At 40.5% G+C, this 24,286-nt stretch overlaps 2 protein-coding genes and 1 non-coding gene across 5 annotated transcripts in view; all 3 read left to right on the plus strand.

The window, feature by feature from the left end:
- Positions 1-644: 644 nt before the first annotated feature.
- Positions 645-24,286, plus strand: part of LOC105885144 (UPF0235 protein C15orf40 homolog) — an 82,972-nt gene continuing 59,330 nt past the window's right edge. Inside the window, exons 1-2 of one of the 3 annotated variants that reach the window (XM_076001326.1) lie at positions 645-1,034; positions 1,423-1,721. In XM_076001326.1, the coding sequence (XP_075857441.1) occupies positions 645-1,034; positions 1,423-1,506 (474 nt within the window). In that variant the 3' untranslated portion in view covers positions 1,507-1,721. Of the gene's footprint in view, positions 1,127-1,422; positions 1,722-24,286 lie in introns of those variants that run through there. The other 2 variants (XM_076001324.1, XM_076001325.1) reach the window with 2 other exon arrangements.
- Positions 5,796-24,286, plus strand: part of LOC105885143 (centromere protein T-like) — a 52,848-nt gene continuing 34,357 nt past the window's right edge. Inside the window, 1 exon segment of the mRNA XM_076001224.1 lies at positions 5,796-6,171. Coding sequence (XP_075857339.1) covers positions 5,796-6,171 — 376 coding nt within the window.
- On the plus strand, positions 23,463-23,603 carry LOC142870696 (U4 spliceosomal RNA). Its single transcript, XR_012919045.1, has one exon. It is a non-coding gene; the product is annotated as a U4 spliceosomal RNA (small nuclear RNA).

Below are 24,286 nucleotides of genomic sequence, written 5' to 3' on the forward strand. Positions count from 1 at the left end.
GGGAATTCATTACAACTAGACTGGCTTTACATGAAATTCTTAAGGGAGTGCTACACCTGGAAGCAAAAGATCAATAAATACTATCATGAAAACACATGAAAGTGTAAAATTCACTAGTAGCTATACATTCATAATCAAACTCAAAATACTCCAGTAGTGCAATGGTGCAATAAAAATCTTCTAAACCTCTAGTATTAGAGCTAAAAGTCAAGTTGGTCAAAATAACCACAGCTAAAATTAGTTGTTAATAAACACACAATATATAAAGACATAAATCAAGACAACAAAACTATAAATTGTAAAGGGGAGCACAAAAGTCTAGAGTATTTTTATGAAACCAAAGTTAAGTTGTTAACAGCTTAAAATAGACTATTATAAGCACAATATTTTTTTATGTTAGCCCCATAGTAGCCACAAAGAAAGAAATTGCAGCAGGTACACAAATGAGAGAGAAAGGAATAAAAGCTCAGCATGACAGAAAACCACCAAACCATAAACATAAACAACAGAGAAAAGAAAGAAACAAATGATCCGCAAAACAAGAAAACAATTAAGAAAATGGCATGAGTAAATCTGTAGGTATCAATAACAGCCTTGACTATAAATGGATTAAATTCTCCAATTAAAAGAGATAGAGTGGCAGGATGCTGAGGGCGGGCAGCGGGCTGAGGCAGCTCGGGGCAGCGCCAGGCCCTCGGGCTTCCGCTCAGCTCCCCTCGGGCGCCGGGATGCCTAAGAAGGCTGGTGCGACGAGCAAGGGTAAGAGCCAGAACAAGGAACCAGAGAGACCACTTCCTCCCTTAGCTCCTGTGGCTGTTGATCCTAAAGGTTGTGTCACCATAGCCATCCATGCCAAACCTGGCTCCAAACAAAACGCCATAACAGATTGGACAGCAGAAGCCCTAAGCGTAGCTATTGCGGCACCTCCGTCGGAGGGAGAGGCCAATGCCGAGCTCTGTCGGTATCTTTCCAAGGTCTTAGAACTCAGGAAGAGTGATGTGGTTTTGGATGAGGGTGGTAAATCTCGTGAAAAGGTGGTGAAACTTTTGGCCTCCACAACTTCAGAAGAGATCTTGGAGAAGTTAAAAAAGGAAGCCAAAAAGGAATAAAAGCAAGAAATGAAAAATACATCATTGGGAAGCTTTTTTACTGCTAATGATGATGAAGAGTCTTTTAAATAGGAAAATATATTTGAATGCACAGAAGAACATGGGAAAATATGCATATATTTAAGTAAGATTGAAAAAAGTAGAAATTTTTAAAGTACTGTACATTAATACATAGGTTCTAAAATCCCTGACCCCAAACAACCTGGAGCATGTTATTCTGATTTCATGGCACTACAAAATCCCAGAGCTGGAAGGGTATTCAAGGAGACCTGACTTAACTCCTTTCATCTGTGATGGGGCTTCTTACATGCAGAAGTTGAGAGACTTATTCAAGGTCAGACCGTGCAAGATGGCAACTGGAACCCAGATCCCTAGACTCCTTGTCGAATGCAGTTAATCCTGATTATAAATGAAAATGATAATATCTCCACAACAGTCCTGGAATTCTGGAGATTGCCTTCTAATCCAGTTTACAAATGACAGAGAAAAACCTGTCATGCTGCTTCGTAGTCTTACCTTATATTTTAAGATGTTTAAATGTAAAAATGTTTTTCACATCTTTTAAAGACTATATGAACATTTTGTGAAAAAGTAAGAATAATCAAGACTTTTAATTTAAAAAAAAAAAAAAGAGATAGAGTGGCTGAATGGATAAGAAAAATAAGACCCAAATATGCTACCTACAACAGAGACACTTCACCTACAAGGACACAGACTGAAAGTGAAGGGATGGAAAAAAATATTCTATGCAAATAGAAACCAAAAGTGAGCAGGAGTAGCTATACTTATATCAGACAAAATATACTTTAAGTCAAAAATAATAAAAAGACACAAAGAAGTTCATGATGTAATAATAAATGAATATATTTGGCATGAGGGTGTAATAATTGCAAATACATATGCATCCAACACTGGAGCACCCAAACACATAAAACAAATATTATTAGATATAAAGAAAGAGATGTACTACAACACAATAACAGTAGCAGACTTCAACACTCCACTTTCATCAATAGATAGATTATCCAGACAGAAAATCAACAAAGAAACATTAGATTTAAACTACACTCTAAACCAAATGGACCCTACAAACATTTAATGAACATGACATCTAATAGTAGCAAAATAATGCATTCTTCTCAACTGTGCATGAAAAATTCTCCAGTACAGATCATATGTTGGGCCACAAAATAAGTCTTAAAAAATTAGAAAAGAGGGGAAGCCGTCCACCTGCGGGACCGCTCAGTGTAGCTGGACCCTGAGCAAGGGCTCAGCAGGTCCTGGTCCTGGGCAGCGACGATGGACACTAGGGGCCATGAGGCAGGCGAAAGGGCCTCTCCCCAGTGCCTTGCCTCTGGGCTCCTTCCAACCGGCCCTGGCCCTGCTGGAGGACCATCCATCACCCTGAAGGTGGCGGCTCAGTCACCCGCTCTCATGGCTGTGTGCTTTCTGCACAAGAGCCTGTACCCTTACCCGCCATGGCTTGGTGTCCCGTGCGTCCAGACCTCGCTGGGATGGCCTCCTGTTCTAGAGTTTGGATTTTTTTCTGTCTGCAATTTTGGCATAGTTGGCAGGATCTCAGAGAAGACTCAGGACCCCCGAAGGAGTCGCCCGAACTCGGAGCTAAGGTACCATCAAGGGCCCATTGATGCCCCCAGGCTTCGAGCTGCTCCTCCGGTGGGAACTGGCCTAATTAGGTCACCTATCAGGGCAACTGAAGTTTGCCATGTGAACAAGTTCCAGTCTCATCAGAAGAAATTTGAATGCAGCTGTCTTTTACAGACTCTGAGTCCTGACAAATTTTAAGTATATAACAAGTTTACCTAATCTCTGGGACCTTAGAACCATGGAATCTGCCAAAGCCTTGTTCAAATATCCTCCCTCTAGGCCCAGGGTATATCGCGGAAGAGGGGGCGTGTCAGATTGTAAGGGCCAATTCCGAGGGATGGAATTAGTTTAGGCCCTCCAGATCAACGAGGGGCACACAGAAGCCTAAAGGAATACTGACTGAAATACTTTGTCTTTGCAGGCCACATACTGCATCATAAAAGTTTTCTTTCCTGCTTCTTATAGACTTAGAACTTACTGAGTATAATTTTTATCAGTTGTGGATTTATACAAAAGAAAATCAGCCACCTTAATATAAATTACTAAAGAGACCGAAATGTTGTGCCACAATAAAAGTCTCTAAAATTCCCTTAGCTTAAGTGTTAATGATGCTTATATTTGGTACAAGTCTACCACTAAACCCAAGAATATTGTACCCCAATACTTGTAGGTAAATTAGTTTTGTAGCTTTTCCTTTGACATTTTGCATTTTACTCTTATGTCATCTAGAAGGTTTTAGAGTATTAATGAGTGCCTGTCTACCTCCGGTCCTGTTTGGCTTATTTAATTGGCTGTAAGCCCCATTTTGGCTCTTCAGTCCTTGGCCACAAGGGTCTCACCCAGGGACTAGATGGGCCCAGGGCAGGTAGCCACACCACCCTGGCAACGGATGGGACAAAATGAAAGTTTGGCCATAGATGCTGCCTCTGACAGATCTTGGCCAAAAGGGGGGAATTGTGAACTAAAATAAAATTTTAAAGGCTCACCCCTCCACCGGCTGACTAAATGGACCCCCTTCTGGTCAAAGGAATAACCTAACTAAACTGCCTGCCAGGAGGAAGGAGATCAGACAGGCCTTAGCATGCTCCCCTCCCTTCTTGGGGACATCCTTTGTAACCCATTAACAGGTCTAAGGGTATGCAAGACAAACCTGCAGGCCCTCAATTTACACAACAAATCTATGTCCAGGTGGCTTATCTCTGATAACAGCTCCTTATGTTAAAATGTCCCAAACCTTTAAACAAAACTTCAGCCACAAAAAAGAATGAATGAAATCCTATCATATGTGACAACATGGATGAACCTAGATGAAACTTCAGTGTGCAGCAGAGTTACCTGGAGGGCTTGTTAAAACAAAGAGAGAACTCCCAGATTTCTAAACTTGTCAGACCTAGACGGGTCCAAAAATTTGCACTTCTAACAAGTTCTCAGGTGATGCTGATGCTATAAGTAAAGGGGCTATGCTTTGAGAACTACTGCTCTAGAAGAAAAGAGAAAAAGATGGGAGAAACTGTGTATTTATAGAGACAGCTAATATGATACATGGTGCTTTGTCCCGTACTACCAATAGGACTTTGTGATATATGTGATTTTTTTGCAACAAATTTAATTTCCTAATTTTGTTTAGTTTCAGCCCTTTGGATATAGGTTTCCTGAGCACCTAAAAAAATAAGAAGCCCAGAAGGGTGCTGCTTGACACTTTGTCAAACACATAACTTTAAAAATAAAATTAAATCTCTATTTGATTCTACAGTGTTCAGTTTCTATTTATGTGTTTTAAAATACACTACTCTGTCAGGAGTTCGAGACCAGCCTGAGCAAGAGTGAGACCCCGTCTTTACTAAAAATAGAAAGAAATTAGCTGGACATCTAAAAATATATATAAAAAAATTTGGCCGGGCATGGTGGCGCATGCCTGTAGTCCCAGCTACTCGGGAGGCTGAGGCAGAAGGATTGCTTGAGCCCAGGAATTTGAGGTTGCTGTGAGCTAGGCTGACGCCACGGCACTCTAGCCGGGGGAACAGAGTGAGAATCTGTCTCAAAAAAAAAATAAAAAATAAATAAAATACGTTACTCCATGTAGTGCTGATAATCACCTGGGAGGTAGGCAAGGTAAGAATTTCTATTTGAATTTTACAGGGAAAGACCTGAGACATGCAGGGATTAAACAATTTGTGCAAGAACACACAGCTTGTAACTAACAGAGCCAGAGGCAAATCCAAAGATTCTGATTCCAGAGCTTAATACTGTCTGTACTAAGCCCCACTGACTTTAATGAGATAGTATTGAATTATTTCCCTTCATTCCTATGCAATGTATTCCATTCTCCCCATCTTGTTGTTTAGTTCTTATTGAGCCATAACTCACAGCCATATAAATGTATATAATTAAGCCTTGGTATTCCCAAACTTCTATCAAGGTTGATTTTTGCAACCATCACTTCTAACCTTGATATTTTATGTGTGTCACCAAGCCACCTCCATCCCCAGTGATGATGACATGAAAAATGTATTCTATATAGGACTGGGAATAAATTCTCATATACTTTAAAACCTATCTTGTTATTTTAGTTCTCATTGCTCCATAACTCACAGCCATGAATGTATATAATTGGGCCTTGGTATTCCTAATAGGGTCACTGGGCTAAACCAGATTTTATTAGAGCATTCAACAATCACTTTCAATGGTATTCTGTAGGGAAAAAATTAACAATGACAAAGAAGTATGAGTTTAAAAATAATAATAATAACTGAAGTGATGTGAACAAGATGGCTATCTAGAGATACCTAGCACTCGATCCCCTCCCCACAAGAGAGGGCCAAGGCAATGAATGAACAGCTTAGATTCAACTGGAGTGTCAGAGGGAGAGCGCTGGAGTGGAGGGGGAGTGGAGACTCACCTGTAGTGACTGGAAGTCCAGCAGGGCAGTGTGGAGGCACCCGACCTCTGCAGTCCCGTCTCCCCGCCCAGATCAGAGTCAGGAGGGACTTCCCATTTGGGGGAATAGGTAAGCAGAAGAATCCCACCAGCCCCCGTTACCCCCACAAACACCTACAGTCCTTACAATAGGAGGATCCCATGATTCTCAAAAGCCCTGAGCCCACTTTGGGAAGCTGCGAGGAACTCACACAGCTGCATTGCCCAGGATTAGGAACACAAGGTGTGCACTCCCTACCCCCCAGCTACTCCCCGCCAGCCACGCTGTGGCAGCACAGCATCATCTTGACATCACAGCCACCTCTGGAGTGTGCCCTCTTCTGGGGGGCAGTAGCTACTGCACCTCTCCCGCACTGGGGCTCCATCTCCATTCCACCAAGTCCACTTGGCTGGCTGAACGCCAGCTGTGCAGAGCCTGGCACCAGGATCGGCCGTGACTCTGGTCGTGCACAGCAGGGAAACCAACCTCTGCCACCACACTTTCAGCTGGCAGAACAGTCTGGCGGCCCCACTCTAGGTGAACTCACCCTTGAGCTGTGCAAGGTCAAACCACTGTGTACCCTTCCCCAAACACGAGAGGCCCCAAGCCTTTAAATAGTTGATATGTTCCTAGGATGACGACGTGGCTACGCTTCTTCCACACTCAGGACCTGAGAAACAACCCTGCAGTGTCTCCGTCCTACAGATACCTGGCATGCCCAACAGCCCTGCACTCACAAGCAGGGCCTGAGAAGCATTCCTGTAAACCACCCCTGCAGACACAGCCTCAGACCAGCCAAGCAGCCTCACACCCAGGTCCAAGACCTATAAACCAGCCCTGAGGGCCACCCCCTGCAGTAACACTCCCAAGCGAGCCAAGCAGTTGTGCAGCCATGTCACAGGCCTGAGAAACCGTCCCATGGCCCACTCCTAGCTGACACCCCCCCAGGACAGTTGGGCAGTCTCACATCATGGACCTGAGAAACATCCCTGTGGGCCACCCCTGGTGGGCACACCCCTCAAGTCAGCCGAGAAAATGTGTGATCACATCCTGGGCCTGAGAAATAGCTCTGTGGAGCATCCCCAGAATACATACCTGCCAGGCCAGCTAGGCAGCCATGAAACCATGTCCCAGGCCTGAGAAACAGCCCCATGGGCCACCCACAGCAGACACATAAACAGGCCAGCTGAGCAGTTTTATGCCTGTGTCCCAGGTCCACCTCTCAGTGGACTTGCCTCCAGGATAGCTGAGCAGATGCCTGTGTCCTGGGCATAAGAAACATCCCCACAGGCTGCTCCTGGCAGGCATGCCCCCAGGCCTGCCAAGCAATGGAGCTCCATGCTCCCTGCCAAAGCAATAGTCTCATGGCACCAATCCCAGTGAGCCAAACTGCAAAGTTAGCTAACCCACCATGTGCATGAATATGCCCCCACCTGAGAAATAGCCCAGTGAGCCCACCCCTGCCAAAACTGGGTCACTTCTGCCACAACTCTCTCAGCCTGGGCCACTGAGACACTCACAAACATCACAAGTATGGATTACAGCTAACAAAACTATGTGAAGGCTACACTACTGTATCCAGCTAGAACAAAGGCCAAGGCACCCCCTTCCAAACTAACACCTCAAGACCCATTCATATGAATAATTCTTTCCCTATGAAACCTAATCCATAAAATTAGAAAAGGTGACTTTTCAACCAGATGTGTAGAAATCAATGTTGGCTGGATGCAGTGGCTTGCACCTGTAATCCTAGCACTCTGGAAGGCCGAGGCGAGCGGACTGTTTTTGCTCAGGAGTTCAAGACCAGCCTGAGCAAGGGCAAGACCCTGTCTCTACTTAAAAAAAAAAACAAAAACAGAAAATTAGCTAGACAACTAAAAATATATAGAGAAAAAATTAGCTGGACATGGTGGCACATGCCTGTAGTCCTAGCTACTCGGGATGCTGAGGCAGGAGGATCGCTTGAGCCCAGGAGTTTGAGGTTGCTGTAAGCTAGGCTGACGCCACGGCACTCTAGCCTGGGCAACAGAGACTCTGTCTCAAAAAAAAAAAAAAAAAAAAAAATAGAAATCAATGTAGCGACACATTAAACACAAAATAGTAAGGAAACGTTACACCTCAAAAGGAAAACAACAATTCTCCAGGAACAGACCCAAATCATAAGGAAATATATGTACCAGGAAAAGAATTCAAAATAATAATCTTAAGGAAACTCAGTGATATACTAAAGAACACAAATAGGCTGGGGGTAGTGGCTCACACCTATCATCCTAACACTCTGGGAGGCCAAGGCAGAAGGATTGCTTGAGGTCAGGAGTTTGAGACCAGCCTCAGCAAGAGCGAGACTATGTCTCTACTAAAAATAAAAAGAAATTAGTCTGGCAATTAAAATATAAAAAGAAAAAAAAACATTAGCCAGGTATGGTGACTCACGCCTGTAGTCCCAGCTACTCAGGAGGCTGAGGCAGGAGGATCCCTGGAGCCCAGCAGTTTGAGGTTGCTGTGAGCTAGGCTGATGCAACAACGCTCTAGCCTGGGCAACAGAACAAGACTCTGTCTCAAAATAAAATGATATAAAATAAAATACAAAATAAAACAGGACACAAATAGACAATTAAATGAAATCAGGAAAACAATTCATGATTTGAATGACAAATTCAACAAAGGAAAAGATATAACAAAGAACCAAACAGAAATCTTATAACTGAAGAATTCAATAAATGGTATAAAAAGTATGATCAAGAGATTCAACAACAGACTAGACTAAGCAGAATAAAATATTTCTAAACTTGAAGGTAGGCCTTTTGAAATAACACAGGCAGAAAAAAAATTAAAATACAAGAGAATGAAGAAAGACTACAGGATTTATGAAACACTATTATATTATTGAACACTATGAAGTGAACAAAGACTCATGGGTGTTCCAGAAGGAGAAGAAAAGAAAAGAAGCAAAGAAAGTATATTTCATGAAATAATAGCTGAAAACTTCCCAAGTCTTGGAAGAGAGATGGACATCCAGGTCTGAGAAGTTCAAAGAACCAATAGATTCAACTCAAAAAGGTCTACTCTGAGGATCTCTGTTACTATAGTCAAATTGTCAAAAGTCAAAGACAAAAAGAATTCTAAAAATAGCAAGAGAAAAACACTGGATAACATATAAGGGAACATCCTTTAGATTAATAGCAAATTTCTCAGCAGAAACCTTATAGACTGGGATAAAATAGCATGACATATTCAAAGCATCAAAAGAAAAAATCTATTAGGACTGCAAACTAGTGCAACCTTTGTGGAAAGCAATATGGAGATACCTTAAAGCAACACAAGTAGATCTACTATTTGATCCAGCAATCTCATTACTAGACATCTACCCAAAAGAACAAAGGACACTACAAAAAAGACACCTGCACTTGAATGTTTATAGCAGCACAGTTCACAATTGCAAAGATGTGGAAACAACCCAAGTGCCCATCAGTACATGAGTGGATTAATAAAATGTGGTATATGTATACCATGGAGTATTATTCAGCTATAAGAAACAATGGTGATATAGCACCTCTTGTATTTTCCCGAATAGAGCTGGAACCCATTCTACTAAGTGAAGTATCCCAAGAATGGAAAAATAAGCACCACATGTACTCACCAGCAAATTGGTAGTAACTGATCAACACCTAAGTGGACATATAGAAATAACATTTATCGGACATTGAGCAGAGGAGAAGGAGGAGGAGGGGATGGGTATATACATACATAATGAGTGTGATGTGCATCGTCCAGGGGATGGACAAGCTTGAAGCTCTGACTCCAGGGGTGAAGAGAGGGAAAGACAACACATGTACCCTAAACATTCGTACCTCCATAATATGCTGAAATAAAAAACCAATCTGTCACTCAAGAATATTATACCCAAAAAAGCCATCATTTAGAAAGGAATAAAAAAATCTTTCATAGACAAGCAAAAACTAAGGAATTCATCACCACAGGACTGATCTTATAAGAAATGTTTAAATGAGTCTTATAGCTGGAAGTGAAAAGATGATAATCATTAAAATGAAAAATATCAAACTATAAAACTCACTGGTAGAGCTGATAAATAAAGGAGAAAGAGAAGGGAATCATATCTTATCACTATAGAAAATCACCCAAAGTACAATATTGCACAAATCTTGTCTGAACATAAGAAAGATAAAAAGTAAAAAAATTATGTTATTAAAATAAAAAAAAGAAAGTCACCCAATCACAAAAATAAACAGGAAGAGAGGAAGCAAAGAACAAACAATATACAAAACAACCAGAAAATAATCAAGAAATTAAGAAAGTAAGTCCTCACTTATCAATAATCACTTTAAATGTAAAAGGATTAAATTCCCCATTTAAATGATACAGACTAACTTGCCTCACCTATAAAGACACACATAGACTGAAAATGAAGAGACAGAAAAAGATATTCCACATAAAAAGAATTTGGAGATACCTCAAAGAGCTAAAAATAGAAATACCATTCAACCCAGCAATAGCATTGTTGGGCATCTACCCAAAAGAGCATAAGACATTCTATTATAAAGACATCTGTACCTGAATGTTTATGGCAGCACAATTCACTATTGCAAGGACATGGAAACAACCCAAGTGCCCGTCAATTCATGAGTGGATAATCAAAATTTGGTATATGTTTATAAGGGAATATTACTCAATTCTAAGAAATGACAGCGAGCTAGCACCGCTTATACTATCCTGGATTAAGCTTAAGCCCTTTATCCAAAGTGAGGAGACACAAGATCAGGAAAATGGGCTCCACATGTACTCGCCAACAAACTGGCACTGACTGATTAAAACTATGATGCTCAAATGGTAGTGGTGTTCACCAGGGATTCAGGGATGGGGGTAGACACACATCTTAGGGATGTGGTGATCATTGTGGAGGGGAAGGGCATACCTCTAACCCTTCTTAGGGAGAGGCAAAGATACAATATGTAACCAAAATGTAAAAAAAACCAAAAAACTTTTATCCAGTGTCTTGCAGGTGGGAGGGGGGAGGAGAGGATGGGTAGATGGGTGTATACTTACATAATGAGTGTGCACCACCTGGAGGATGGACAGGCTTGAAGCTCTGATTCGGTGGGGGTAAGGGGGTAGCAAGGACAATATATGTAACCTTAACAATATTTGTACCCCCATAATATGATGAAATAAAAAGAAAAAAAACATAAAAAAGATATTCCACATAAATAGACACCCAAAGCAAGCAAGAGTAGCTATATTTATATCAGATAAAACTGACTTCAAGTCAAAAGATGTAAACAAACACAAAGAAAGGCATTATATAAGTTATTCAACAAGGCCACTATAGCTCTAATACCAAAACCAAAGATGCAACAACAACAAAAAAGAAATCACAGGTCAATATCCCCAATGAACACAGATGCAGAATTCTCAACAAAAATACTAGTATACTGAATCTCACAACACACCATCATCAACAGAGAAAAAATTTTTTTATGAAATTCAACATCCCTTCATGATAAAAACTCTCAATAAGATAGGTATATAAGAAAAGTACCTCAACATAATAAAGGCCATATACAACAAATCCACGGGTAATATCATACTGAATAGGGAAAAGCTCCTCTAAGAAATAGAACAGAACAAGTATGCCCACTCTCAACACTCTTACTCAACCTAGTACTAAAAGTCCTAGCCAGAGCAATCAGGCAAGAAAAAGAAATATAAATGGCATCCAAATTGGAAGGAGGAAGTCAAATAGTCTTTATTTACAGACAACATGATCTTATATATAGACAAACCAAAAGAGACTCTACCAAAAAAGCTTAGAACTAATAAATACAGTACAATTGCAAGATATAAAATCAACATATAAAAATTGGTAGCTTTTCTATACATGAACAACGTACTAGCTGAAAAAGAAAGTAAGGCAATCTTATTTACAATAGCTATCAATAAAGTAAAATAAAATACATAGGAATAAATGTAACCAAAGACCTTTACAAGGAAAAGTATAAAACATTGATGAAAGAAATTGAAAAAGGTACAAACAAATGGCAACATCCTATATTCATGGATCTGAAGAATTAATATTGTTAAAGCGACCATACTACCTAAATAATCTACAGATTCAGTGCAATCCCTATCAAAATACCAATAACATTCTTCACAGAAATTTTTTTAATCCTAAAATTTATATGGAATCAGAAAAGACCCCAAATAGCCAAAGCAATCCTGAGCAAAAAGAACAAAGCTGGAGGTATCACACAACCTAACTTCAAATATACTGTAAAGCTGTAGTAACCAAAACAACATGTTATTGGCATAAAAACAGACATATAGACCCATGGGACAGAACAAAGAACCCAGAAATTAATCCACATATCTATAGGTCACTGATTTTTTACAAAGGTGCCAAGAATACTTTTTGAGGGAAGGGCAGTCTCTGCAGTAAATAATGCACAAAGGATGAGCCTAAACCACCTCTCACTCTATCAAAAGTCAACTCAAAATGAATCAAAGACCTAAAATGATAAAAATATTAGAAGAAAACATAGGGGAAACCCTTCAGGGCATTGATCTGGGAAAAGATTTTATGAGTAAGACCTCAAAAGCACAGGCAACAAAGCAAAATAAACAAATGGAATTATATCAAACTAAAATGTTTCTGTACAGCAAAGGAAACAATCAACAGAATGGTAAGACAACCTACAGAATAAAAGAAAATATTTATAAACTATTCATCTGACAAGGGATTAATATCTAGTATATAGAAGGAACTCAAACATCTCAACAGGAAAAATAAATCTGATTAAAAAATGGATAAATGGACAGGCGCAGTGGCTCACACCTGTAATCCTAGCACTCTGGGAGGCCAAGTCGGAAGGATTGCTTGAGCTCAGGTGTTCAATACCAGCCTGAGCAAGAGTGAGACCCCATCTCTACTAAAAAAGTAGAGAAATTAATTAATTACTAAGAAAGTAATTAATTGGCCAACTAAAAATATATAGAAAAAATTAGCCGGGCATGGTGGCACAAGCCTGTATCCCCGGCTACTCGGGAGGCTGAGGCAGGAGGATAGCTTGAACCTAGGAGTTTGAGATTGCTGTGAGCTAGGCTGACATCACGGCACTCTAGCTGGGGCAACAAGAGTGAGACTCTGTCTCAAATAAATAAATAAATAAATAATGGATAAATGACTTGAACAGACATTTCTGAAAAGAAGACCTACAAATGGACAGCAGGCATATGAATAAATGCTCAGCATCACTAATTATCAGAGAAATGCAAATCAAAACCACTATGAGGTATCATCTCACACCAGTTAGGAGCAGTATTATCAAAAAGACAAAAAAAAAAAAAAATAAATGCCGGCAAGGACACAGAGAAAAGGGAACTCTCATGCACTGTTGGTGGGAATATAAACTTTTAATTGTACAGCCACTATGGAGATCAGTATGAAGCTTCCTCCAAATAGAACTACCATATGATCCAGCAATCTCACTATTGGGCATTTATCCAAAGGAAAGTAAATCAGTATATCAAAGAGACATCTGCACCCCATGTTTATTGCAGAACTATTCACAATAGCCAAGATATGGACAACCACGGTGTCCAACAGCAGATGAATGGATGAAGAAAATGTGTTACATATACATAATGGAATACCATCCATCCTTTAAAAAGAAGGAAATTCTGTCATTCCCAGCAACATGAATAGAACTGGAGGACATTATGTTAAATAAAATAAGCCAGAAACAGAAAGTTAAACACCACATATTCTCATTCATATGTGGAAGCTTAAAAAAGGTCCATCTCAAAGAAGTAAAAGCAGCAAAGAGTATACTGGAAGCTGAGAAGGGTAGGGAGAAGGAAAGGATAGGGAGAGATTTGTTAAAGGATTCAAAATCACAGCTAGATAGGAGGAATAGGTTCTGGTGTTCCACGGTAGGATGACTATAGTTAACAACAATATATTCTATAGTTGTAAATAGCTACAAGGAGGATATTGAATGTTCCCAATGCAAAGAAATGATAAGTGTTTGAGATGACATGATAATTACCCTGATTTGATCACTATACATTATGTGTATCAAAACATCATTATATACCACATAAATATGTACATTTCTTATGTATCAATTTAAAAAATAAAATAAAACCATGGAATTGAAAAACCTAAGGGAATTAGCAAGTGGCAGAAAAATAATCAAAGAATTTGTTGAATAAAAATATGTACATTAGGAAGTTCCTGCTGATAGATCCTGAGTCAACAAATGAAAATTAGATTTAATGTCACAGGAACTCAAGATGGCTGCCTTAAATGCTATGGGAAACCTTATAAAGTCACTATTTTTTTGTAGATCAAAAAACGTTCAAATATTCAACCTAACATGAGAGGATCTGTCCCATCACAGCATCCCTCTGTTCTAAATCTTTTGATGTTGCTCAATTTTCGCTGATATACCTACCAATTCCTCACTCCAGTATGCCCCATAGACACCCAACATTTTAGCCAAATTGGATTGTGCACTATTCTCCAAACTTCCTTTCTTCTGCCTTTTCTTATGCTACAGCCTCTAAAATTTCCTCCCTCTCTCCTGTATCCCTCCTCTGCATGACACACGAGGTTGGAAACTTACTCACAGTACACTCAGATGTGAGAGAAATAAAGCTTGTTGACTTTGTGTCTCACTGATTCAGTGTTCTCATAAGCCCCAACACAGTGGGTAAGTAGGAAAGAGTGTCTACCTAGATTTAGCTGAATCTAGTACAGTTACCTAAATCGCCCCTGTAAGGAACACTTGCTTGTCTCTATATGGAATATAGAATATGGAATATGGAAAACTGAATGTCTGTCTTCTCAAAATGCTCAGTCTCCTGCCTGCCTCTCCAGCTCTTCTCCATAGTGTCATCTTAGTGTATGGCGGGGAGGCAGGGAGTGGCTTGCTGAATCTCACGGTGGAAGTAAAGACTCTGTGGTTCCCGAATGTCTCAGCCTCAAGGGGAGGGAAAAAATGAAAAGGTGGAATTTGCCTTTCCCATAGCCCTCTCTCACTCTCTTCCTTTCCTTTGCATTCTTTACACAAGAACCCTAATCTACCTCTAGATAGATGGATACATCAGATCAAAAAAGAAGATCATGTGCTCAGAGTCTCTTAAAAAGAAGAACATATATTAATATTTACCCTTCTTCCTCACTCCTTCATCACATTTCACCATTGCTATAATTGTATTGTTTGCATTGTTCCAGTGTTTCTTGTATCTCTGAGGAAAGACTCAGCAAGATGAAGAGCCAGGGGAAGGAGTGAGCCAGGCCACTCCAGCAGGGACAGAAGCAGGTGTGACAGGAAGGGGAGGAGAAAAGTGGGAAGTTAGTTGACTAGAAGGTTCCAGAGAAGAAGAAGGGAAAATATTCAACAGAACTAGCCAATCTTAAAAAAAAAAAAAAAAAAAAAAGCAAAAGGAGATTATATATAAAAAATTATAAAAAAAAAAGAAGGGAAAATAGCACATGAAGCAGAATGCTGTCACAGAAAGAGCACATCCTCCAAGAAGCCTCCTCCTCTGTCCTCCGACTTTGTCCTGGACGCCTCTCTTAACGTGCTCCCACTGTGGCACAGGGACGGAAGTTGGACCCCAAGCAGGGAAGCCCAAAGCCTTGGAAATTTTTCCCATGTTCTGCAGGTGACATGGAGACAGCAGGGTAATAGCCCTGAAGGGACAAACTCATGAAGACGTGGGCCACTCGGCAGACAGTGGCTGGCAACCACTGACCAGAAGGGCCTCCCCAATGATTCAGCACTGGGTGACCTTTGAACCTTTGTATGTTCTCGGGGTGAGAAACTTCCAATAATGACTAAGGTTTAATTTCCTGTCAGCAAGTTGGAGATTTTGAGTAAAATGCAATTTGATTTTAAAGGAAATTAAGAAATCTGATATGCTTTGCATACCCGGGTTTGTACACTGAGATCCATTCCCACTATAATAGCTTAGCTTATCTAGAGATAATTTGAACCTGGAGGTGAATCCGTGCTTGCCTTCTTGTAATGTAATTCCTTACACCCTGCCCAGTGGCCAGTCAGCCTGGGCACATGTCTAGGCTGCTCCAATTATCTCATCAAGAATTAATATGAATACAAAAGAGCCATAAACTACACAAGACTTCCCGACCCTTCTCTTTTAAGGTTATGCGTGCTAGGAGATGCATATATTATATACATATGTATGTATGCATATGTATGATATCTATTTTGTATGTATATGGAAAATGATATAACACAATATAATATCTTTCCCATTTACAACAGTGTTGGAAAATTAATTGACCTTATTTTTGAGTAATAAGCATAAGCAACTGATCCCTCTCTCTTCCCCCTCAGCCAAATCAGCAGGTTCCACACGCCTAGACCGTGATTCAGGTTGCTCCACACACATGTTGAACAAATCAGGTTCCCAAGGCCCTAAGCATCCCAAGGCTCTTCACATTCTGACTTTAAACTGCCTTTCCAATTTTATCTTCCACCACCCATGTGCGACACATACACACACATACACACAAAAACAATTCAGCCATACCCAGCAATTTCCCTTTCCTGGGTGTGCCCTTGTCATTTGCACCTTTGTGTCTCTCCTTGGATGTATTCACATGGGTATTTTTCTCATACCTCAAATCTTGGCCAAAATCAAGCTTGTTGTCTGCTCCCACCACTGCCTCCTCCTTCCCCTGCTTCTGCTCATGGGACCAGCTCCCTTCCAGTCACCCAAGTCAGCATCTCTGTCCACTTTCACCCTGAATCTTCCTCAGCACTCAATCCATCCAGTCAGCTCACCCTGTCTTTTGTGTCCATCCCCCTTTCCTGCTCTGGAGCAGGTTTCCTGCGCCTGTACCATCACAGCACTCTCCCACCAAGCTCCCCTTCCATCCAAACTCCCTGGTGGGAACAGACACATAAAGCACTTGAGGGCTATGCATCTCTACTGAATAGCAATCCACTCTTTGTCCCAAATCCCCACAGATTTATTTTCTGGCAAGCTGTAGTAGTGGGCCAAATGCCAACCATCACCCTCTAGAACATGACTGTAACCTGAAGTCCCATTTGGAATCTGTGTCTTCACCAAAGTTCAGCCTATGGCCCAAACTGGCTTGCTGCCGGAGCAAAGAGCAGCTTTTACTTTTTTTTTTTTTTGAGACAGATTCTCACTCTGTTGCTTGGGCGAGAGTGCCATGGCGTCAGCCTAGCTCACGGCAACCTCAGACTCCTGGGCTCAAGCAATCCTCCTTCCCCAGCTTCCCGAGTAGCTGGGACTTACAGGCACATGCCACCGCACCTAGCTAATTTTTTTCTATTTTCAGTTGTTTGGCTAATTTCTTTCTATGTATAGTAGAGACAGGGTCTTGCTCTTGCTCAGGCTGGTCTCGAACTCCTGAGCTCAAGCAATCCGCCCGCCTCGGCCTCCCAAAGTACTAGCATTACAGGCATGAGCCACCGTGCCTGGCCTACATTTTTAAATGGTTGCAAAAAATCAAAAAAAAAGAAAACTACTTTGTGTACAATAAAAATTATAGGAAATTCAAATTTCAGTCTCTATAACAGAGGTTTGTGGGACCAAAATCATGCTCATATGTTTCCCTATCGTCCATGGCTACTTTCACGCTACAATGGCAGAGTTGAGTAGGCACCATGGAGATGTACAGCCAACCAGAAATATTGACTAGTCTTTTACAGAAAAAGTTTGCCAATCTCTGATCTATACTATACTCTTGCCAATCTTGATTATTAAAATTGTTTTTAAAATATTTCTGATGGGAATTTCTATTCATACTTTTTAATTTCATATTTGAACTTTTTCTAGTTTGTGTATGATTTATAATGTACATAATGAATAATTGCACATTATGCACTTCATAAATATACTACATAACAAAGAGTAGGTGCTCAGGCTTACTTTGCACAATCAACAGAGACAGCACAATCAACAGAGACAGCCTAAGTAAGACACATGCAACCACCAGGAAAGTATTGTGAAAACACTAGAATGAGGCAATTTAATCCCAAAACAGCAAAAGATGGAACAAATGTGAGAACTCTACAGGAATCCTCAAGACTCAGAAACAAGTGAAATAATGAGAATTTTTTAAAAAGATAATGTTTGTTTGAAAATGGGCCCTAATGACAATTTTAAATATGGTGGTTTAAGTCCAAGTCCCTATCCTGAAACATCTCAGAGTACTCATATATTTATAAAATATTTACATGAAATGTTTTAGACCAGTGGTTCTTAAATACCAATCCGTAGACCAATACCAAACCTTGATAAATTTTTCACTCCTTTCGCAACAAAATTACAAAAATAAGAAAGATGTAATGGTAATTCCATTACACCAAATATTCGATTAAAAGGGCTATCCTTTTTTTTTTTTCTTAGGAAAAATGAAAAACACTTTCTCTTTCAGTTTGGGAATTTCCAAACACTTTATCTTGAGGAGTTATTATCCTTTAAAAGATAAGATCGCCAAACATGGGTGCAATTTTAAAAAATATTACTTAGCAAAGTAAAAAGTTGGCAACCTTTTATTAGCCTTATTTATTTATTCAGGATTTTTATGTATTATTTTTTGTTTGCTTGTTTGATAGTTTGTTCTCTTGTTTTGCTTTATAATTCATGAAAACCTGGGGGCCCTAGAGTACAATTTACAAACTGCAGGTGCCACTTTGTCCACCAGATGGCAGGGCAGCTCTACACGTAACTTCTTACCGCGCCACTTTCTGCTGCCTCCGCCTGAGCCCTTGGCAGAGAGCGCCAGTTCGTCCTTTAAAAAATATCCTATTTCTTTCCATTAGGATTTTTCCCCAAAGTATATTTTGAGCAGAAGTCTTTTACATCTCAGCCTAGAAATGAATTTCCCCGACAGTGTTGTGTTTTGGCCCTTTTTTATCAAGCATTCGTTATAAATAATCTCTCCTCACAAAACAAAGACCTAACCAAACAGGTCTGAGGTGCAGAAAGGCGGTACGAGGAAAAGGAGGCGGAATTGATCCTGAACGTTTCTCCTTCTCTCTTTTAAATCACTACACAGCTGACGCTCAGCATGTGCGGGGACAAAGACACAGGCAGCGGGACACGCAGGAAAGCGTAGCTGGGCTGGCCCTGAGGAACACGGTTCTTTCAGTGTGGACGACACGGGATTGCCACTTAGGAGACACAAAGGGAAACGCCATGCTGCCACCCGGCGGTGGGGACGGCTTCTCTCTACATTTAAGCGAACAGGACAGTCAGTCCCTTGGTGGCTGGCATCACCGTCTCAAAGAACCGTACACCACACTGCTCCGCTGCGTCCCCCAGTGCCTGTCGCAGGTGTGAGGCCGGAACCAAACAGTCAGGATATTTATTCCCAGACCTCAGCCACGGAACCGCAGTCCGGCCCGGATGCGGGGACGCGCGCACCTGTTCTCCAGACTTGCCATCTCACGGCCCGGTTACTGTCACGACAGACCATTCGGGCACCCAGGAACCAAAGAATTGCCCTAGGGCCCCGCTGTCACTTGGGCAAGAGACTCATCATCACCTTTAATTGGTCAATTTTCCCTAAAATCTCCCATTTCGGAAAACTTGAGTAAATCTGTGATTCTCCCTCAAATGCTTAGCCTCAATGGGAATTTATTGGCTGCATAAAGAAAGTTCCCAATCTTCCTGCCCTCACTTCTTTTTCCTGGCCTCTGGGCCAAGAGCAGAAAGCATACAAAAAGACCCAGAAAAAGTCTGGGTGCAGCACAAGGAAAAATCAAGGCACGGTGTTTCCTCCTTCTTCCTCAGTTTGACCTAAGGAAACTTCTAGAGTACCTGAGTTTAGCTCCAGCCTCCTTTCCTTCCTTCTTTCTTCCCTTCCCCCTTCCCCCTTCCTTCCTTCCTTCCTTCCTTCCTTCCTTCCTTCCTTCCTTCCTTCCTCCTTCCTTCTTTCCTCCTTCCTTCCTTCCTTCCTTCCTCCTTCCTCCTTCCTTCCTTCCTTCCTTCCTTCCTTCCTTCCTTCCTTCCTTCCTTCCTTCCTTCCTTCTTCTTCTTCTTCTTCCTTCCTTCCTTCCTTCCTTCCTTCCTTCCTTCCTTCCTTCCTTCCTTCCTTCCTTCTTTCCTTCCTTCCTCCTTCCTCCTTCCTTCCTTCCTTCCTTCCTTCCTTCCTTCCTTCCTCCCTCCCTCCCTCCCTCCCTCCCTCTTTCCCTCCCTCCTGTGTTTTTCTTCTATTCCCAGAGCACCTCTCTTCTAATGACTTCCCTTGCTAGCTGGGCAACATTATCATACCTGTTTCTGGAACCTTCTTTCTCATCTGTGACGGGAAGATAACACAGCCTCACCAGCGCCCTCTTGTGGGGCTTCATCCTCTGTCTTACCTTTTCTTAAAAACCCCAGTGTTTCCAAATTATGTGCCCTGTTCTTGCATTCCAATCAAACCTCATTTTTCTTCAATCCTAGACTATGTCAGTGTTTAAGAAAGCAGATTACTTGGAGTAATTTACAATAATATGAAAATGAATAATAACAGCCTGTCCCTCCTAGAGTCGTCTAATCCCATCAGAAGTGTAGAAACACGGAGGGTTGGAAGGGGAAGATCCTTAGGGATCAACTGGTGGAAATCTCATATTCTCCAGATGACGCATCTGAATCCTGAAGACATTAAGCAGATGGCCCAGCACAGAGTATTTCATAGAACAGCCCAGACAAGAAGAGGATAGATGCAGGGTACTGACTTCTGCACCGGATTCTTTCCAACATTCCACGCTGCCTTTGGAATTCTATTCCTGTCTCTTGCTCTTGGTTTCTTCCCATTGTCCACCTCTGAACCCATGAGTACATTTTCCTCTCCTCCCCTCCTTCCTAATTATCTCACGTGGGTGGCAGAAAGGCTTCATTCACATTTTCCAGGCTTCGTTGCTTAGAACTCCGGAGGGAATGGTTCCAGTCTCGGCATCCAAGATAATTAAGTGTGGAGTTATTTCGTAACAACAGGTGGAAGAAATTTCTGGAAGAGAGAATTGCATGAGCAAAGGCATGTTGGTGTGGCGTGTGCACATTAGTGCACCTAAGGCCCCGTAAACACAAATTGAAAGGAAACAGAATAGTGGCCTAAGTTTCCAGGTGCAAGAATGGCAAACAACTGACGGTAGGAGAGGAGCAAGAGGAAACAAGGAGGTTGAAAATTGAGCTGCTGGTCAGGCGTGGTGGCTTGCACCTGTAATTCTAGCACTCTGGGAGGTCTGGGGGGGAGGATCACTTGAGTTCAGGAGTTCGAGACCAGCCTGAGCAACAATGAGACCTCGTCTCTACTAAAAATACAAAAATTAGCCGGGCATAGTGGCACACGCATGTAGTCCCAGCTACTTGGGAGGCTGAGGCGGGAGAATTGCTTGAGGCCAGGAATTTGAGGTTGCTGTGAGCTAGGCTGACGCCACGGCACTCATTCTAGCCCAGGCAACACAGTGAGACCTTGTCTCAAAAAAAAAAAAAAAAAAAAAAACAACTTCAAAAAAAAATCAACTGCTGAGTCTAGTAAGCCTATTGTGAAAGACTATCAGAAAATTGTACAGCGGGTGGGAAGAAAGAATCCTTGTGAGGAAGTGGAGAGAATGGTATGACACCACAGACAGCTTTACAAGGCATTGCCTCTCATCACTGGCCCTGGCCTTCCCATTCTCACTGCCCTGGGGAAATTCATAAAACATGAAGGCTCAGGCCTTCCCAGGCCCATTAAGTCAGAATTTCTGTGAGTAAGGCTTAGGCATTGGCAATTTTTATTCCAACATATTATTATGAAAAATTTCAAATCTACAGTTTAGTTGAAAGGATTTTACAGTGAATATGTACGTATCCATCATCTAGAGTCCACCATTATTAATGTTTTTAATTTTTTTTAATTATCATATAGTTACATTGACTTCCTTTGGTGCACAGGCCTTGGAATTTGAACACATGCATATGTGCAGGTAACCACCCCTCAGCCAGGGTACAGAACGGTTCCCTCACCTCAAAGCTTCCTCACACTCTGCTCTTATAGTCACACACCGTCTGCACTTCTAATCCTTGGCAACCACTGATCTATTCTCCATAAATGCAGTTCTGTGTTTTGAGAATGATATATATAGGATTGCACATTATGTAACCTTTTGAGATCGGCTTTTTTTCACCCAGCATAATGTCTTTGAGATTCATCCAAGCTGTTACATGCATCAACAGTTCATTCCTTTTTACTGCGAAGTAGTATTCCTTTGTGTGCATGCATGACAATTTATTCTTTAACCTGTTGAAGGATATGTGGTTTGTTACCAATATTTTACTGTTACAAAGTTACTATAAATATTTGTGCACAGGTTTTGTGTATACATATGTTTTTGTTTCTCCAGGATAAATATCTAGGAGTGAGAATTCTGTGTCATATGGTGAGTGCATATTAATTTACAAGAGATTTCTAAACTTTTTTCCAGAGTAGTGGTACCATTTTTCATTTCTACCAGCAATGTATGGAATTTTCAGATGTCCTCCATCTTTCTCAGCATCTGATATTCTCAGTATTTTAATTTGAGCCTTTCCTGCATGTGTACAGAGGTATCCCACCGTGGTTTTAATTTGCATTTTCTTAATGGCAAATGATGTTGAACATCTTTTCCTGGGCTTATTTGCTATTTATATATCCTCAATGGTGAAGTGTCTGTTTAAGTTTTTCCTCATTTTTAAATTTGGTTGTTTGTCTTACTGATGAGTTTTGGGAGTTTTTTTATATACTCTGTATACAAGTCTTTTGTCAGATATATTAAAATATTTCTCTCTCCCAGTTTTGTTATTCTCTTAGCAAGATCCTTGTTATTTTAAACGGAACATTTAAATTTTATCAACATATAAGTCTCTTTATACACACACACACCTTTATGTCGCAGTTGTGTTATATATTACATCTAATACACTGATAACTCTTTCAGACAATGCTGTAATGTTTGCTTTTAAACATCATATTATAAAGAACTCAAGAGAGATATATTCTCTTATACTTACCCAGATATTTATCATTTCTATTTCTTCTTCGTTCATTTCTGATGATTCAAATGTCTTCCTGGTATTATTTTCTTTTTTGTATAGTGAACTTCCTTTAGCAATTCTCTTAAAGTGGGCCCTCTGGTTCTTAATTTTATGTGTGTGTCTCTGTGTGTCTAAGAATGCCTTTATTTCATATTATACCTGAAAGACATTTTTTGCTGTATTTGGAACTCTGGGTTTATAGTTCTTTCAGCACCTTAAAAGTGTTGAGCCATTTCCATCTGCACTCCATGTTTTCTGATGAGACACCTATAGTTGTTTGAATTATTGTTACTCTGTAGGTAATGTGTCATTTTTCTCTTGCTGCTTTCAGAAATGTTTTTTGTCTGTAGATTTCAGTTTGATCATGCTGTGTCTAGATGTGGATTTCTTTGGGTTTATCCTGTTTGAGGTTCACTGAGCTACTTGAATCTGTAGGTTTACATCGTTCATCAAATTTAGGAAGTTTTCGGCCATTAGTATGTCAAACATTTTTTTAATGTTATGCTTTTCTTCCTCTTCTTCTAAAATGGCAATGACATGAATGTTAGATGTTTGTTTTTGTCCCACAGGCCCCTGAAACTTTATTCTTTCTTTTTTCCATCTTTTTTTCTTTCTGTTGTTCAGATTGGATGATTTCTATTAATCTATCTTTAAGTTCACTGACTCTTTTCTTTGGTATCTCTATTCTGCTATTGAGCCCATCCAGTGTTTTGTGTGTGTGTGTGTTTTAAATCATTTATTGTATTTAAAAATTCTAAAATTTCAGCTTTGCGCAGTGGCAGTATCGTAGCCAATGAGGTTTATCCGAGGCGCGATTATTGCTAATTGAAAACTTTTCCCAATACCCCGCCATGACGACTTGCAATATAGTCGGCATTGGCAATTTTTGACGGTCCCCACGGGGACTGGATTTAAAAAAAAAAAAAAAAAAAAAATTCTAAAATTTCTACTTGGCTCCTCTAAATATCTTCTAATTCTTTGCTGAGGGTTTCTCTATTTTCTTATTCATTTCAAGAGTATTCATGATGGCCAGTTGAAGCAATTTTATAAAAGCTGCTTTAGTCTTTGTCAAATATTCCAACATCTGTGACTTCTCAGAATCTCAGCATTGGCATCTGTTGTCTTTTCCACTGTACGTTGAAATTTTCCTGGTTTTTCTTATGCCAAGTAATTTTGGATTGTATTCTGGACATTTGGGATATTATATTATGAGACTCTGAATACTTTATTATGCTTAAATCCAAAGGAGAATGTTATGTTTAAATCTGATGGAGAATGTTGATATTTTTATTTTTATAGGCAATCAGACTGGTTAGATTCAGGTCACTTTAGTAAACAGTCACATAGTAAACCAGTTTAACAGAATTGCTAAAGCAGTGCCAATTTTTTTTTAAAGATGAAAAATGAAATCATGACTTCTGGTTTTAACATGGTCTAGAATAAAGATGCATTTCCCCCTTTTCTTCTTGGAAATCACCTAAAGGTAACCAACAGAATGTGAAGCAGAAGTGGACACCATTTTGAATAAAAGAAAACCTGAAAATACCTGTGAAAGGTAGAAGGAAGATACTCAGTATACAGCCTTGCG

Source organism: Microcebus murinus, chromosome 4, assembly GCF_040939455.1.
Source record: "Microcebus murinus isolate Inina chromosome 4, M.murinus_Inina_mat1.0, whole genome shotgun sequence".
NCBI classification, from domain to species: domain Eukaryota; kingdom Metazoa; phylum Chordata; class Mammalia; order Primates; family Cheirogaleidae; genus Microcebus; species Microcebus murinus.